Source organism: Aptenodytes patagonicus, chromosome 11, assembly GCF_965638725.1.
Source record: "Aptenodytes patagonicus chromosome 11, bAptPat1.pri.cur, whole genome shotgun sequence".
In the NCBI taxonomy this organism is placed as follows: Eukaryota; Metazoa; Chordata; class Aves; order Sphenisciformes; family Spheniscidae; genus Aptenodytes; species Aptenodytes patagonicus.
Window position 1 is genome coordinate 2,049,169 of NC_134959.1, and position 16,855 is coordinate 2,066,023.

General features: G+C 67.2%; 3 protein-coding genes across 11 annotated transcripts in view; 1 reads left to right on the forward strand and 2 right to left on the reverse strand.

The window, feature by feature from the left end:
* The window catches only part of ZC3H18 (zinc finger CCCH-type containing 18), a 49,568-nt gene extending 46,957 nt beyond the window's left edge, over positions 1 to 2,611 (reverse strand). For all 7 annotated transcript variants that reach the window (XM_076348941.1, XM_076348939.1, XM_076348938.1 and 4 more), the window contains exon 1: positions 2,535 to 2,611. The gene's annotated coding sequence lies outside the window, so the exon portion shown is untranslated. The remainder of the gene's footprint in view (positions 1 to 2,534) is intronic.
* On the forward strand, positions 2,291 to 9,930 carry CIDEC (cell death inducing DFFA like effector c). Of its 3 annotated transcripts, none has more exons than XM_076348946.1 (6): positions 2,291 to 2,345; positions 8,399 to 8,471; positions 8,647 to 8,788; positions 8,908 to 9,057; positions 9,226 to 9,410; positions 9,540 to 9,930. In XM_076348946.1, the coding sequence occupies exons 2-6, from the start codon at positions 8,422 to 8,424 to the stop codon at positions 9,724 to 9,726; spliced, it is 714 nt and encodes a 237-aa protein (XP_076205061.1). In that variant the 5' UTR covers positions 2,291 to 2,345; positions 8,399 to 8,421; the 3' UTR covers positions 9,727 to 9,930. The 3 variants fall into 3 exon arrangements, with proteins under 3 accessions (XP_076205061.1, XP_076205060.1, XP_076205058.1); XM_076348943.1 differs by lacking the exon at positions 2,291 to 2,345 and adding an exon at positions 8,284 to 8,314; XM_076348945.1 differs by lacking the exon at positions 2,291 to 2,345 and having other exon boundaries at positions 8,270 to 8,471.
* Positions 9,931 to 11,366: 1,436 nt separating this feature from the next.
* The window catches only part of ZFPM1 (zinc finger protein, FOG family member 1), a 34,739-nt gene continuing 29,250 nt past the window's right edge, over positions 11,367 to 16,855 (reverse strand). The window contains 7 exon segments of the mRNA XM_076348933.1: positions 11,367 to 13,778; positions 13,972 to 14,121; positions 14,268 to 14,363; positions 14,701 to 14,925; positions 15,057 to 15,238; positions 15,240 to 15,264; positions 16,223 to 16,325. Coding sequence (XP_076205048.1) covers positions 11,554 to 13,778; positions 13,972 to 14,121; positions 14,268 to 14,363; positions 14,701 to 14,925; positions 15,057 to 15,238; positions 15,240 to 15,264; positions 16,223 to 16,325 — 3,006 coding nt within the window. The 3' untranslated portion in view covers positions 11,367 to 11,553.

Sequence of the window (16,855 nt, forward strand, 5' to 3'; positions counted from 1 at the left end):
ACACAGCACTAAAGGCAGTAAGAAAAAAGCCCTTTGCTATGCAAGTTGCTTTTTAAAACTCAACTTCAATATTGCCAGGTAATCCCAGGATACGCTTTAAATAACAGTTTTAACCTTACACTTTTGTTAGGTGATTTGCCCAAGGCAAGAGGTAAACGAGTCAGAGCACTGGAATTCTTCGCAGCAGGTCTGTTTTCAAGAACAAGCTCAACTTCTACTCTGTTAAATGAAGAGCACCAAAAGGCACAAAACTAGAAGGAAGAAATGGCAACCAGGTTTTAGTCTGTGGTCACACGTGTACCTCGTACGCCGCTCTAAGGCGGTGCAGCGTTTCACAGACGCACATTCTGGATCCGTGGCTCTCGACAGTGCCTATTGCTGGCAGGAGGCTCAAATTCTGTTTCTTATTGCTCCATGCTGTGCTGTTTTCAATTAGAACTCATGAAAAGTTTGAGCAGCATCTCCAGTTAAGCCGACAAAGTGAAGCTTTGTGTACAACTAACTGACTTGCTGCTGCAGGTAGTGTCTTGGCAGCAGATGAACTGGAACTAGTATGGAAAGGACTACCTCAGGATGGCAGCTTACCCGAACCCGCTGCTGCACCTATAGGTTTATCCTGTGAGTTAAGATGGGACTTGAAACAGCCACCGAGGAAAAAAATACTCCTGGCAAGCATTATTTCCATTCATTAAATTCCTCCCTCCAAGGCTGAGCCTTTATATGGCGCCACAAAAAGCTTTTTCCGAGTGAACACGGAATACATCTTGGATAGAGTATGGGAACCAACAGTTCAGACGGTTCCAGCACCTCCAGCAGCAGGAAGGCACCGAGCACCCTATAGAAAACTGGAGCTTGAAGCTTGACAGAGCCATCAGCTTCAATCCTGAAATCCTACAAATCGTCAGTCAGAAGAACCAAGCGCATACCCAACTTCTGTACCCCCCCAGCAGCGACCTCACAGCTTCCGGGGCGGTCAAGGGACAGACGCGAAGGAAAGCAGCAAGGAGCCTCTTTGCTTCAGGCAGAAATCTTTGTGATAGAAAGGAGAAAAACCACTTTCTAACAGCCAAACAGCTTGATGCAAAAATCAAAACGTTTCCATTAATCAGATACATGAAAACCAGGGGTTAACGCAGAACAGAAAGGTTCTGGAACATGGACTAAGTCAAGCCACGAGGATGGGTGAAGAACGATGGGTGAGGTGACGAGAATGAATGGGAAATAGTGCTGACAGGACAGGCGAGAAGAGAAACCACCAAAAGATTTTGGGAACAAAGAATTGGAAAACAGAAGCAAAACAGAAGCAATGGGCAGGAACCACAACGGGGAAAAAACATGGAAGAGTAGCGACAACAGGAGGAGAAGGAAATAAAATGCCTCGTGATCCAGGAAAGGAGCATCACATAAAACTGAAAAGACATGTAGAACAAAAGGAAAGCACCCCGTCCTTTGCTTTGAATGAAACTACGGTTGTTAACAAGGTTAATTAACTAAAATACACACTTATCTGCCATCCTTAGAGAAGCACTGACTTTGAAGATGCATAGCAAACTTCAATTACCCAGCAGCTGTCAGGAAAGCTTTTAATGCAGAAAACTGAGCTGCCTTTCGGTGTTAATTTAAGAGAACTGCCTGGTGACAGCCATTTTCAGCGAGCTGATTTTTAAAGAAGAGCTCAGAGAGCTCCGATCCGGAATGTTAACCGCTGCTTTCTGTCAGGCAGACTTTGGGACCGAAACCTGAAGAGAAAGCGGCGCCGTAAGCAGTTGGGAGTTTGTTTTCACAGCGTAACTGATTTTTCTATTGCTGGAGCACACACGGCTCTTCCTGCAGCTTTCCGCTGGCAAATGCTTATTTTGAATTATCAGCGCCTCGGTCCCACGACAGAAAACAAGTACGATTATACCTGCATTCTGTAGGATTCATGGATAATCACACTCAGGAGGCTAACTTTACTCAGAACGTTGGATCAGCAGTCTTGCAAAGAGTTGTCTTGATTAGACTGTGACCCTTTTCTTTAGTCTAGACAAACCTTAGGAAGATCAGAAGAAAGAATTCACACCTCGGAGGTGCTGCTCTTGCTACAGCCAAAGCAGCACCGTTAACAGTTGTTTCAGAAGAGCTGAGCTACCCGCGGCAGTAAAAGAAAATATTGTTAACGTGGATGCCGAAAGGAGAGCTCTGAGAAGAGACAATCCTGCTGAGACGACTCGTGGAGGGAATCTGAACCACCTGCAGCAGCTACGCGTTACGGCACTTGCAAAGACAACGGCAGCTCTGAGCAGAGAGGAGCGCCTCACAGCTCCCGCTGCACTGGGCAGACGACACAAACCAGCGCTGCGCGGGTGATGCACCCACCCATCGCAGGATGGGCCCCCACCTGTGACGTACCCACCCGTCTGTCGCAGGATGGACACCCCCCCCCCCCCCTCACGTGCAGCCAGTACCGCTGCGGGTTCCCGACCCTTCTCCCCGCCCTGGCCCCCAGCTCCCCCCCTGCCCCCCCCCCCCCCCCCCCCCCCCGCCTCCCTTACCTCACAGGGCCTCCTGCCAGGCTGAGGTCCTCCTGCTGTGCCCCCCGGGGCCAAGGCTGCTGGAGCTCTCCCTCTTCCCACCTGCCTGGGGAGGGAGGGGCAGTCAGAGCTGCCTACACCCCTGGGGTCCGACCACCCCCCATGCTGCCGCCCCCCCCCCCCCCCCCCCGAAGGCGAGCTGCCCCGCCACGGCACCCCTAGTTGAGGCCATCCCCTTCCATAACATCCACCCAAAACTAAAGCTCCCTCCCCAAGCTGGCGCTGCCCCCTTCCCACACCCAGCATCCCCCCATCTAGCTGGGGGCTCCCCCCCGCAACATCCCCCCCCCCAAAGTAAGGTTGCACCCCCGCCAAATGAGGCGGCCCTCCCCAAATCCCCCCACAAACTAAGGACTCCCCACCCCAAGTACCCCCGTCCCCATCCCAACACCCCCCGGGGCTGCCCTCCCCACCCCACCCCCACTCCAAACCGGGGCTGCCGCCTTTCCATCAGCCTCCAACCGGCGCTTCCCTCCCCAGATCCCCCCTCCCAAACCGCCACCCCCCCACCCCCCCCCCGCGCTGAGCCCGCCCCCCCCATTCCCAGCCAGAGCCGCCCCTCCCTTCCCAGCACCCCCACCGCGGGCTCCCGCCCCCCGGGGGGTGCCCCCGTTCCCCAGCATCCCCCGCCGGGGCTGCCCCCCACCTTAGGCCGCCACCCCCCCCGCCCCGGTTCCGCCGGCGCCCGGGCCCGCCCCCCCCCTCCCCGGCGCTAGGCCGCAGCCGGCGCCCGCCGAGCGCGGCCGTGCGGGCAGCGGCTCACCTGGGCGGGCGGGCGCGGCGGGCCGGGCCGGGGCGGCGGGGGCGGACGGGCCGGGGGGAGGCGCGGGGGTGGGGGTGGGGGGGGTGGGGGGAGGCGAAGCGGCGGCGGCGGCGCGGGACGGGACGGGGCCTCTACTCGCGGCGGCGCAGGGCGGCCATGGCGTGACGTCATCCAGGCGCGACGGCCCTCGCGCCGGGGGGAGGGGCGGGGCGGGCGGGCGCGCTCCCCGCTCCGCTCTCCTTCCCGCGCGCGCGCGCGCGCGTGCGCCGCCGCCCCGGCCGCGCCTTAAAGGGGACGCGCGCTCGGGAGGGGGGGGGGGGGGCGGGTGTGCACGGGCGGGGAGTGCGCACGCGTGCGCACACGTGGAGGGGTGCGCACCCGCGAGGAGGGGTGCACACGTGCGTGTCACCCGCGAGGAGGGCTGCGCGCGGGCGTGCGCACACCCGGGGAGGGTTGCACACACGTGCGTGCACGGGTACGGGCGCACGCACGAGGAGGGGCGCAGGCGTGCACGCGCACACGTGGAGGCACATGCACACGCGTGGAGGGGTGGACGTGCACACGGGGGGGGACGTGTGCGCGTGCACACGCGTGGCGGTGCCCGCACGTGCCGGTGGGCGCACGCGGCTAGACACGCGCGCGCGTGCGCGCACGTGCCGTACACGCGTGAACGTGGGGGCAGGCGTGCGGGCGTGGTGAGCGTTACGTACGTGAGCGCGTGTGCGCGTGTGGAGGCGTGCACGCGTGCACACACGGGTAGAACATGCATGCGCACGGGGACAGGCGTGCGCAGGGAGGTGCACGACCACGAATGCACGCGTGTGGAAGCATGCGCGCGTGCGTGCGTGCGCGCAGAGGGGTACACGCATGTACGTGCGACGGTGGGTACAGGCACGCGGACCCGCACGTGGGTCTGCGCCTGCATGCGGGTGCGCTCGCGGAGCTGCAGGTGTGAACGCGCAGCTGGCCAGGCCTGCGCGCAGGCCCACGGAGGCGGGCGCGCACGCGTGCGCTCACATTAACACGTGCCTCCCCGCACGCCCGCGTGCAGGGATACAGGAACACACGTGCGTACGCGTGGATGTGCGCGTCAATGTATGTACGTAGACACACGCGGAGGTACCGATGCATGCAAGTGCACGTCTGGATACGGACACGCGTGGAGGCAGACACGCACCCACGTGGAGCTACGCCTGCACGCGTGGAGGGATAGATAACGTGCACACACGAGTGTGCCGCGCACGTGCACACTCACGCAATGCACACGCACATGCCAGAGGCGACGGCTCGTGGCCGTGGGGTGCAGACCTCCCGGGCAGCCCCGCACCCCGCTTTCACATCCCCAACCCAGCCTGGATGGCGCTGCGGGCGCTGCTCCGGCTCTCCCCCGTGCCGATGGGAGCGAGCGCCAGCGGCCGGAGCGCGGTTGCGGGTCCCTGCCAGCCTGCTCAGCACCCCGTCCCCTCCCCTCGGCAGTGCTCCCGGCTGCCAGGCTGCCTGGGCTTCTCCCTCCCCAGGGGGCCGCTGCCCATGCTGGGTGCGTGCCCGCGGGGCTTTAGCCGTGCCCGCTTTCCTGGTCCTCTACCCGATCTGGGCCGGGGCTAGCTGCTTTTGCGGGATCCGGAAGCCCGCGGCTCCTCCTTGCCCAGCCCAGGATGTGGCCCCACACCCTGGGGCTGCTCAGCACCTTTGTGGCCCGGCCGACCCGGGCCCTGGCTCAGCATCCTTCGCAGCATTCCTGAGCCCCAAGGTCCCGGGCCATCAGCCCCTCCAGCCGCCCCATGGCAGCCCCCTCTCCTGCAGCTTGTCTGGGAGCCGTGGCCGCTCCTTCCCCTCCGGCCGGCCGGCTCCAACCGTGCTTTGGCAACCCCAAGGCACCAAACGCCGTGCCCCGTGCCCTGTGCCCCGTGCCCCGTGCCCCGGCTGCTGCAACAACCCCACGGACCCCTCACCCTTCCCAGCCCTCCAACCGGGGGCCAAATTCAGCCCTGGGTGGCGCAGGAGAAGACGTCCCAGAGATGCAAAACGCCCAGGAGGCTGCTCGCTGGGGGCACGGGGAGAGGGCTTACTGGGAGCACTGGGAGGGGGCTCGCTGGGGGCACAGGGAGAGGGCTCGCTGGGGGCACTGGGAGGGGGCTCACTGGGGGCACTGGGAGGGGGCTCGCTGGGGGCACTGGGAGGGGGCTTACTGGGGGCACGGGGTGGGGGCTCACTGGGGGCACTGGGAGGCTGTTCACTGGGGGCACTGGGAGGGGGCTTGCTGGGAGCACTGGGAGGGGGCTTACTGGGGGTATGGGGAGAGGGCTTACTGGGGGCACTGGGAGGGGGCTCGCTGGGGGCACAGGGAGAGGGCTTACTGGGGGCACTGGGAGGGGGCTCGCTGGGGGCACAGGGAGAGGGCTCGCTGGGGGCACTGGGAGGGGGCTCACTGGGGGCACTGGGAGGGGGCTCGCTGGGGGCACTGGGAGGGGGCTTACTGGGGGCACGGGGTGGGGGCTCACTGGGGGCACTGGGAGGCTGTTCACTGGGGGCACTGGGAGGGGGCTTGCTGGGAGCACTGGGAGGGGGCTTACTGGGGGTATGGGGAGAGGGCTTACTGGGGGCACTGGGAGGGGGCTCGCTGGGGGCACAGGGAGAGGGCTTACTGGGGGCACTGGGAGGGGGCTCGCTGGGGGCACAGGGAGAGGGCTTACTGGGGGCACTGGGAGGGGGCTCGCTGGGGGCACTGGGAGGGGGCTTACTGGGGGCACTGGGAGGGGGCTCGCTGGGGGCACTGGGAGGGGGCTTACTGGGGGCACTGGGAGGGGGCTCGCTGGGGGCACTGGGAGGGGGCTTACTGGGGGCACGGGGAGGCTTGCTGGGGGCACTGGGAGGGGGCTCGCTGGGGGCACTGGGAGGGGGCTTACTGGGGGCACTGGGAGGGGGCTCGCTGGGGGCACTGGGAGGGGGCTTACTGGGGGCACTGGGAGGGGGCTCGCTGGGGGCACTGGGAGGGGGCTCGCTGGGGGCACGGGGAGAGGGCTTACTGGGGGCACGGGGTGGGGGCTCACTGGGGGCACTGGGAGGCTGTTCACTGGGGGCACTGGGAGGGGGCTTGCTGGGAGCACTGGGAGGGGGCTTACTGGGGGTATGGGGAGAGGGCTTACTGGGGGCACTGGGAGGGGGCTCGCTGGGGGCACAGGGAGAGGGCTTACTGGGGGCACTGGGAGGGGGCTCGCTGGGGGCACAGGGAGAGGGCTTACTGGGGGCACTGGGAGGGGGCTCGCTGGGGGCACAGGGAGAGGGCTTACTGGGGGCACTGGGAGGGGGCTTGCTGGGGGCACTGGGAGGGGGCTCGCTGGGGGCACTGGGAGGGGGCTTACTGGGGGCACTGGGAGGGGGCTCGCTGGGGGCACTGGGAGGGGGCTCACTGGGGGCACTGGGAGGGGGCTCGCTGGGGGCACTGGGAGGGGGCTTACTGGGGGCACGGGGAGGCTTGCTGGGGGCACTGGGAGGGGGCTTACTGGGGGCACTGGGAGGGGGCTCGCTGGGGGCACTGGGAGGGGGCTCGCTGGGGGCACTGGGAGGGGGCTTACTGGGGGCACGGGGAGGCTTGCTGGGGGCACTGGGAGGGGGCTCGCTGGGGGCACGGGGAGGGGGCTTACTGGGGGCACTGGGAGGGGGCTCGCTGGGGGCACTGGGAGGGGGCTTACTGGGGGCACTGGGAGGGGGCTCGCTGGGGGCACTGGGAGGGGGCTCGCTGGGGGCACGGGGAGAGGGCTTACTGGGGGCACGGGGTGGGGGCTCACTGGGGGCACTGGGAGGCTGTTCACTGGGGGCACTGGGAGGGGGCTTGCTGGGAGCACTGGGAGGGGGCTTACTGGGGGTATGGGGAGAGGGCTTACTGGGGGCACTGGGAGGGGGCTCGCTGGGGGCACAGGGAGAGGGCTTACTGGGGGCACTGGGAGGGGGCTCGCTGGGGGCACAGGGAGAGGGCTTACTGGGGGCACTGGGAGGGGGCTCGCTGGGGGCACTGGGAGGGGGCTCGCTGGGGGCACTGGGAGGGGGCTTACTGGGGGCACTGGGAGGGGGCTCGCTGGGGGCACTGGGAGGGGGCTTACTGGGGGCACTGGGAGGGGGCTCGCTGGGGGCACTGGGAGGGGGCTTACTGGGGGCACTGGGAGGGGGCTCGCTGGGGGCACTGGGAGGGGGCTTACTGGGGGCACTGGGAGGGGGCTCGCTGGGGGCAGCCCGTGGGATGCTGGCGGGTCTGGGCTGGAGGATGGTCCCCCGGAGCAGCCCCGGGGACGCTCCTTCATCACCCCGCCGCAGCAGTCCGGGCGGCGGTGCCAGGCTGGCCCCGTCCCCTGCACTGGCCCCACCCCTTGTGCCAGCAGGCCGGGAGGGGATTGGCTCAGGCAGGAGGGGCGGGGCTGGGTGGGCGGAGTCTTTGGGTGACAGGTATATAAGGTGAGGTGGGGTGGCTGGGAAGGATCCACTGCAGAGGTGCTGGTGTCTGCTGGAGGTGAGCGGGGATGGGGATGGGGATGGGGATGGGGATGGGGATGGGGATGGGGATGGGGATGGGGATGGGGATGGGGATGGGGATGGGGATGGGGATGGTCATGGTCATGGTCATGGTCATGGTCATGGTCCAGGTCCAGGTCCACAGGACCCCACCAGTAGGGTCCTGGCTGGAGATGTCTCTGGAGCAACAGGGTTGGGGTTGCCACCATGGGTGCCCCTGCCTCCCCAAAGCCTCTGTTGCCCCCCTAAAGGGCCGGGGTGAGGGCGCAGCCCCGTGCCTGTGTCTCACCTTTGCTCCAGCGCTGACTCAATGCCCCACGCGCCGCTTTGCGCAAGAGCCGTGCTGGCAGGCAGACTCTGCCCGGGCGGCCGCCGCCGCCCCGGTCCCGGCCAAAGAGCAGGCACAGCCCCTGCGTAAAGGCAGCCGTGCCGGGGCGCTGGCTCACTGCTGTGCCGGGGCCGAGCGCAGGAGGTGCTGGTGGGAAGGGGTCTCCTGGAGTGGAGAGGAGCTGGAGAGACCGCCCCTGCCCGGGGCTGAATCCTTCCTCCCTGGCAGGCTGGACCGTGCCCCTTGCGAAGATGGATTACGCCAAGTCCCTGAGCCTGCGCCTGGCTGCCCCTGTCTCCAAGTAAGTGCCTGGGGGCCGCTGTCCCCAGGGTGGGGGACATCGGAGCCCTCCCTGCTTTGGCACCTCTCGGCTACTTGAGTGGATGTGCTGCTCCCCACTGAGTTTTGGGGGGCTGGTGCTGCCTGGGGCTGGCAGTGGGTCTCGGGACACCCCAATCCCTCCAATCCCTCCCCAGATGTGTCTCGGCAAGTGCCTCCATGACCCAGCAGCTGCTGTCGAGCCCAGCCCCGCGGCCCCGACCCTACCGCATCTGCAACTGGGACCGCAGCCTGCGCAAGGGCATCATGGCGCAGAGCCTCGCTGAGCTGCTGCGCCAGGTGAGCTGGGGGCTGTCTGTCTGTCTGTCTGCTGGGGGACTGTCCATCTGCCCAGGTGGGTGGTGGGCTGGCCACCCCCCCCCCCCCCCCAGCCCCGCTCACCCCCAGCACCCTTGCAGGCTCAGAGCGCCCTGCTCGCCCCGGGTCCTGTCTCGCTGGTGCTGGATGAGGACGGCACCGCGGTGGAGACGGAGGCTTTCTTCCGGACGCTGGAGGAGGGCACGGTGCTGATGGCCCTGAGCAAGGGGCAGGCCTGGGCTGCCTCCAAGGTGAGCGCACCCCTGGGGGGGGGGGGGGGGGGGGGCAGCAGCCTGGTTTGTCCAACTTGCATCCCACGCTGAGATCAGCAGGGAGATGATGCTGGGCTGGGAGGTACCTGGGATGCTGGGTGAGGTGGGACCGGGAGGGTGGGTAACCCTGGTCCCACTCTCCCCTAGACGCCTGGCTACCAGCTGAGCCTGTCCCGCAAGCCCCCTCGGAGGATCGATGTTGCTTGTGTCACCTTTGACCTCTATAAGACCAACCCGCGGGACCTGGGCTGCCTCAATGTCAAAGCCACGCTCTACGGCACCTACAGCATGTCCTACGACCTGCGCTGCTATGGGGCCAAGCGGCTGGTGAAGTGAGTGCTGGGGGGGGGGGGCTGGAGATGGCGCCGGGAGTGGGAATGCTGCAGTGGGGGACCAGCCCTGCCGCCCGTACCCTCTGTGGGGTGCAAGGAGAGATGCTCACCCCCTTCCTCCCTCTCCAGGGAAGCCCTGCGCTGGATGCTCTTCAGCATGCAGGCTACCGGCCATGTCCTGCTCGGCACCTCCTGCTACATGCAGCAGCTCCTGGATGCCACGGAGGAGCCAAAGGAGGCAGAGAACAGCCCAGCGCTGCAGAGCCTCTTGCCCTGCAGCCTCCCACCCGTGCCCTGCAGGAAGACGCTGCAGTGAGGGTTGGGTGCCCTGTCATTCCCCCCCCCCCCCCCCATCCCTTGGGGGTCCCAGCACCCCACTAGGTCAATGCCCGGGGGGGAGGCTGCTGTGATGCCTGGCACAGCCTCTCCTTGCATTGTGCTGGCTGAACGTGGCCAGCTCTTCGCTGCACTATCTGCTACTCTGTAAATATATTTATTTAAGTAAAGCTCTGCTGACTCCAGCTGCATCTCAGCTCACTTTTACTGGGTTGGGGGGGGGGGGGACGACGTGGCCACTTGCCCCACTTGGCACGCTGGGGCTGTGCTGAGCAGTGGTGCAAGAGCGTGCGAGGAGGGGACCTGTTGCAAGCACTCCCCAAGGGAGCTGCCGCCTTTGTCCTCCTCCCTGCCACCCCAGCACCCTGGCTGGCACGCAAGGCCTGGCCCCCATGCGCTGGCACGGAGTCGAGACTCCCTCCTGGCACTGCAGGCAAGCCATGAGGAGGAGAGGGTACGCCGCTCTTGCCCTGGGGTGGGTGGTTTAGCCCCTGGGGTCCGCAGCCCCGTGCAGGGGGAGCTACCACGGCCCCAGAGGGACTGCAACCACCCCACAGCTCCAGGGATCCCAGACTGGGAAACAAAACAGAACCTGGGGTGACACTGGGTTCTGTCAACCTGGCAGGCACGTCCCTCGCTGGGAAGAGTGGGAGACGGGGAGCCCAGACTGGGTCCCTGAAGCACAAGCCTGCCAGCCAGGCTGGGCAAGCTGGGAGGGAGGGGAACGACCCACAGCCCACCTATGCTATACTGGGAAGCGCTGCGGGGAGGCAAGAGAGGCTGTGCTTGGGGGGCATCCTCCCCCCCCCTGTGATGCACTGCAGGGGACACAGGACCTGAGCCCCGCTCACCTGGGGACTTCACCGCAGGGGTCTGGGGCTCCAGTGTGGGACTGACCGACGTGGCAGAGACCAGAGCTGGGCTCGGGGCAGCACAGCCCACCTGCGGCTGTGGGGCCTTCATTAGCCTGATAATTAACGAGCCATCAGCCTGGGGGCTGGCGGCTGCATCGCCCCGTGGCACAGATGTGTGACACCCAGGGGTGCCAGGGACGGCACAGGGACGCTGTGCTCTGCCCCACTGTTGCAGGCTGTCCCTGCCACCCTGTGGTTATATGTGCCCCATGTCCCCCTGCCCAGCCCGATGCCCCTGACCCCACGGGGAGACGGTGGCCGTGCCAGCCCCCGCGGCATCCCCCACTTGCATGCGGGCGGCAGCCTGGCTTTATTAGACATATTTATTTCTGTACACACTTATACACACGGTTCCCAGGGTTGCTTCATCCTCGGCTTCAGTGCTGTCTCACTGCAGGGTCTGGTCCGCAGCGGGGGCCACACACACGCTTCTTAGGGTGCCCAGGGCCAAGCCCAGCTGCGCCGTGCCCCCTCCCCATCCCTGTAGTGTCTACATGGGAGCAGAGCCCCCCCGCAACCCCCGGCTTGGGCAGGGCCATGCGCCTTTCCCTGCCTCAGTTTCCCTGCAGCATCGGGCCCCGACTGCGGCAGGGGCAGAGGTAGGGGTGCTGCACGCACCACGGGCCGGGGGGGGGGCCAGCCCCCCCCTGCCAGCACCGTGCTCCCCCCCCCCGCGGGGTCCTTGGCCCAGGACGCGTGGGACCCCCAACCCGGGACGAAGTTGGGGGATACTGGAAGGACCTCCGGATGCTGAAGCCACCCCGGCGGAGCCTCCTGGGGGTCCTCCATCACCCCGACCCCTGCAAGGGGAGGGTGCTGGGTGTTGGTTCCTGGTCCCCCAGCCCCTGCAGCCCCCCCGAGCAGTGGGGGGGGGCAGTGGGGGGGGGGGGGCTTTACTTGACGTGCTCGGCGGCATGGGAGGAGCAGTAATACTTCTTGTGGGCGATGAAGGTGGAGAGGCTGCTGAACTTGATGTTGCAGAGGCGACAGTACCTGTGGTTGCCGTTGGGCACAGGGCCGGGCACAGCCTTGGCCGGGGGGGTCTGCACCCCCCTGTCCGTGTAGGCGGGGGACGTGGGGGGTTTGCGGGCGGCTTCCCGCAGTCCCTCGGGGGCTCCGGGCGAAGCGGGGGGCCGAGGCGAGGCGGGGGGTCGAGGGCTGCCGTTGCCGTCCCGACCCTCCTTGCCGTTGAAGCTGTCCCGGCGGAGGCGGGGGGCGGGAGGGCGGGGGGGTGACGCCGTGGGCAGTGGGGGCTCGGGTGTCCTGCCGGCACCGGGCACCGGGGCGTCGGGGAGCCCCTGCCCGGCTAGCACCGGCTTGGCCACGAAGAGCCCGTGGGCGTTACGGAAGTGCTCGAGGAGATCGCCCTTGATGGCCCCATTGAGGGGACAGTAGGGACAGGCGGAAAGGGGTCCCTTTGCCCCCGGGGGCGGCAGGGGACCCTTGGGGTGACGCTGCAGTGAGTCCGCCCCAGATGCGCCAGGGTAGGGGATGCCGGGGCTCCCCGCCGGAGCTGCCCTCACCCGCACGCCTTCGGGGTCCCCCTCGCCGGGGCTGCCGGGGCTGCGCCGACCCTTGAGGGGGCCGGGCATAGCCCCCTTCATCTTCTGGAGGTGCTCGAGGGTGCGGGGCTGCAGCGGGGTGGCCGGGCACTGGTACTTCTTGTGGGCCAGGTAGCTGTCGAGGTTGTTGAAGCTGATGCGGCAGGCGGTGCATTCGTGGTAGTCGGCCAAGGGTAGCAGCGGTGCCGCCGCCGGTTCGCCCTGCCGCCGCGGCTTCTTGCTCAGGTCGATGGGACCGTCGGTATCTGGGCTGGAGCGGGGCGAGGGGGTGGCCCCCGGAGGGTCGGGGGCCGGCGGCTGGTCGGGGGCCGGTGGGGGTTCGGCGGGGCGGTGAGCGGCCCCGTGGATCTCGTAGAGCTTGCGGCGCTTGCGGGTGCGGAGGGGCTGGGGCAGGAAGGGGACTTTGGGGGCACTGGGGCGGCGGAGGGGGGGGTCGTGGCGGGAGGCGCAGTAGAAACGCTTGTGCACCACGTAGGTCTCGTGGCGGCTGAAGCGGATGTTGCACGCCTCGCACAGCGTCTTGCTGGGGTCCTCGTCCCCCTCGTCCCCCGCCGAGCTGCCGGGGCTCTGGCTGTCCTCGCTGCACCGCCCCGACCCCCCCTCCGCCTCGGGGGACCCCGCTTTGCCGCCCCCCTCCTCCGCTTTCACCTCCGGCGGGGCGGCCGGCGGTGTGGCATCCCGGCTGGCGTCCCCATCCCCTGCCGGCGTCCCCTGCCCGTCGCCCGCCAGGGGGGACAGCAGCGTCCCCGGGGTGGGGGGACCCTTGGGTGCCCCGGGGGGGGCTTTGAGCTTGCGCGCCCCGGGGGGGCTGTCCTCTGCGAGGTGCCGACTGGAGCAGTAGAGGCGCTTGTGCACGTAGTAGTTGTTGATGTTGTTGAAGGTGATCTCGCACTCGAAGCATGTGGCACCCTTGGGCACCGGCGTGCCGGTGTAGATGGCAGGTGGCACCGTGCTGCCGTGGCCCTGCTTCAGCCGGCTGTGCACCAGCTCCGACATCTTTGCCAGGATCTCCGATGCCTGCGGCACCACCGCGGCTTCGTGGCCGAACACGTACTGGGGTAGGAAGACGGTGCCGCCGGCTGTGCCCATCCCCGGCTCGCTGGGCACTGGGCTGGAGCCCGGCGTGGGGCTGGCGAGCTCTGACTTGACCTTTGCTGAGGGCAGGCTGCGGGGGGATGAGGTCCGGGAGCAGGTGTCAGGGCTGCCGCCCCCCTCCCCGGGGCCGCCACTTTTTGGCACCTCTGCCTCGCTCACCGGGCTGCCGGCGGGCTCCTCCTTGACGCGGACAGCCTCGCCAGAGGAGGAGGAAGAAGAGGAGGAGGAGGAGGATGATGGACCTTCCCCATTCTGCGGCTGGGCTGGTGGCGAGAGCTTGCCAGCCCTGGCGTTGGGGGATGAGGCGGGTGGTGCCGGGGGGGGCGCGGCGTCGGGGCCGGGCGGTGGGGCGGGCAGGGGGCTGTGCAGCACCACGTGCTGCGGCAGTGCCGGCAGCCCCTCGGGCAGGAACGCTGGCAGGCTGCACTTCCGCAGGGGCGCGTTGTTTGTCTGGCTCAGCCCTGCCGAGGGGAGAGAGGCACTGGCGTTACCCAACATCCCCGACACAGGGATGCTCGCCCCGTCCCCCCCCACCTCCTTCCCTGTGGCCGGAGCCGTTTGGGGCCGCAGCCCTCCGCGGCAATGCCAGGCTCTGTGCGGGGCGCTGGGATGCGTGTGTCCGTCCCCCCCCCCCGCCGCAGCTGCAGTACCCACCGGGGGCGAGGGGTTTGGCAGCAGGTAGGGCCGGCCCTGGCGAGTACACCTCTCCCTTGGAGCCCGGCTGGCAGATCATGTGGTTGGTGACCAGGTGGCTGTAGAGGATGTCCCTCGTGGTGGAGATGAAGCCGCAGCTGTGGCAGACACCTGCGGGGAACACGGCGTGGGGCTGAGCGGGCACGACGGCACCCGGCAGTGCAGGCAGAGACCCGTGGGGAGCGGGTCCCTGTCCCCAGGCTGTGCTGGAGGGGACAGGGCTGTCCCTGCGGGGACGCTGGGCAGCGCTCACTCACCGTTCAGGGTGTCCGTGTGCACCTTCAGGTGACGCTCGCAGTTGGCTTTCGTGGTGAAGGCGGACAGGCAGATCAGGCAGACGAACGGCCGCTCTCCTGCAGGACAGACAGGCGGACGCCTCAGCGCCGAGAGAAGGGGGACGGGGACCATGGCAACACCCCATGGGGCCAGCTGTGCTGGCCGGGAGGGCGCCGGCTGCGGGAAGCAGGATGCCCCCTACAATTTTACAGGTCTGAGATGGGGCAAGACCTACAAGCGAGCGGCCCCAAACCAGTAACCCAACTGGGGGGAGAACCTCATCTAACTGGTCACTGTGCTGCAGCCCCGCAGCCTCCCTGCCCCTCCACCCTGCCGGCTCCTGGGGGTCCTTGCATGTGGCTTGGTGCCCCCAGGCTGCAGCAGCGTGCCGTGCCGTGCCGTGCCGTGCCGTACCGCTGTGGCTCCGCATGTGGATCTCCAGGGAGCTCGCGCTGGGGCAGCTCTTCTTGCACTGGGGGAAGGGGCAGACGCGCTCGTTGGGGTAGGTCTCCTTGGGCTTCTCCTCCAAGGCGGGCGAGCCGGCGCTCTGCCGGCTGGCACAGTAGTACATCAGGTGGGCTTGCAGGTTGCGCTCGCTCCGGTACCAGATTCCGCAGTCCTTGCATGGGAAGACGTCCTCTGTGGAGGGGAAGGGGCAAGGAAGGGACATACATCACTTGTGTGATGGGCTGGGGACCCCTGGCATGGTCCCGGCCCCGCGGGCTGCACCACGTCTCTCCCCGCCACGCTCTCCGTCCCCGGGGACTCACTGTTAACCACGGCGGTGGCCAGGATGGCGGCCATGCCGGCTTGCTGCGGCAGCAACTGGATGTCCGAGTGCAGCGCGGCCGGGTACGGCGAGTCGCCGGGCTCCGCTTTCACCGCGTGGTGATTGGGGATGGCCGGAGGCTCCGCCACCACGAAGGCGCAAACGGCCTCGTCCTCCCGCAGGGGTCGTCCGGCACCACAGGGCTTCGTCTGGGGGGGGGGGGCATGGAGGATGGGGGGGGGGGGGCAGCGGTCAGCACGGGACAACCCCCCCCCCCCGCAGACCCGGGTCCTGCTGCTGTGCTGCTGCCTGCATGGCTCTGGGCCCCCTCTCATCCCCCCCCCCCGTGCCCCCCACCTCTGCCCATGTCCCCGCTCCCCCGGCAGCGCCCGGTGCTTCCTCCCGGTCGTGGCTGAGCCCCGGCCTGCCTGGAGATGGCGGTGTCCGCCCGCGCCTGAGCGCTGCCTGGCACGGCCCTGCCTGCCAGGAGGCTCCCCCCCCCCCGTTCCCCCCGGGCTCGGTCTTGCACCAACGCTTGCACCCACGCTTGCAGTAACGCTTGCACGGAGCCTTGCACCGACGCTTGCACCGAGTCTTACAGCAATGCAGGCAGTAATGCTCGCACCAACGCTTGTGCTGAGCCCCGCACCGGTGCTTGCACCAACGCTTGCACCAACGCTCGCAGTCATGCTCGCACTGTCTTACACCATTCCGTGCAGTAATGCTTGCGTTGAGTCTTGCACCAACGCTTACACCGAGTCTTGCCCCAGCTGCACGCAGTAATGCTTGCACTAACGCTTGCAGCAATCTTTGCACCGGCCGCTGCATGCCGGGACCCTCCTCATATCTCCCGGCAGCCGGACAGCCGGGGAGGGCTGGGTCGGGGGACAAGCCCCAGGGATGGCCAGCGGTGGGTCACGGAGGAGGTGGAGGAGCAGACGCTGCCCCAGTGGGCGTGGAGGGGCCACAGGCACCGGCTGGGGTGGGCAGGCGCCGGCAGCGGGCTGGGGACACAACCGGTGCTGGGATGGATGGGGGACAGGGACCCCATCCCTCCGTGGCAGCACCCCTTCCCTCACCCAAGTGCCAGGGCAGCCATACCCGGACCCCCAGGACACCCCCCCCACCCCCGCCGTGGGCGCGGGGACACGTGGCACAGGTACCAACCCTTCCTGTAGATGACGGCGTTGGCGTCGGGCTCTCCAGGCACGAGGGGCAGCCGGGACAGCCAGCAGCTCTCGTCCCCCAGCACCAGCGTCACGGGCGGGCTCTGCCAAGGGCAGGGAGAGGGGGATGAGCACCGCTCCCCGAAACAGGCTGGGGTCAGGGTGGGGGGGCTAGCGGCGGGGGGCCACGGCGCTCCCCGCTCAGCCTGTGCCCGGCTCTGCCTTCCTGCATCCCTAATGAATATTAATGAGCAGAAAGGCGGGGGGGGGGGGGATTAATCTGCCTGATCCTCTGATGGCTGCCGCGGTAACGATATGAAATCTAATTATTCGTCCCAATATTTCTAAACCCTCCAACTCAGCCTGACAGTCGCAGCCGGTTGAGGCCTTATCGCCGCCAGGAGCCAAGTGCCGGCAGCGTGATAAACCCCACGCACATGCGCTTGCACACGCGTGTGCACGCCCCGTGGGTGCACAGACAGCGCCCGCACGCTGCTGTTGCTGCGGGAGCCCGCCTGCCCCTGCGGAGAGCGGGTGGGAAATGGGGCTGGGGGCTTAGGGATACCCCTGCATAAGACGTGCTGGTGGCACATGGGCTGAGCTCCCTCGGGGACCGCAGTGGCCCCCTCCATGT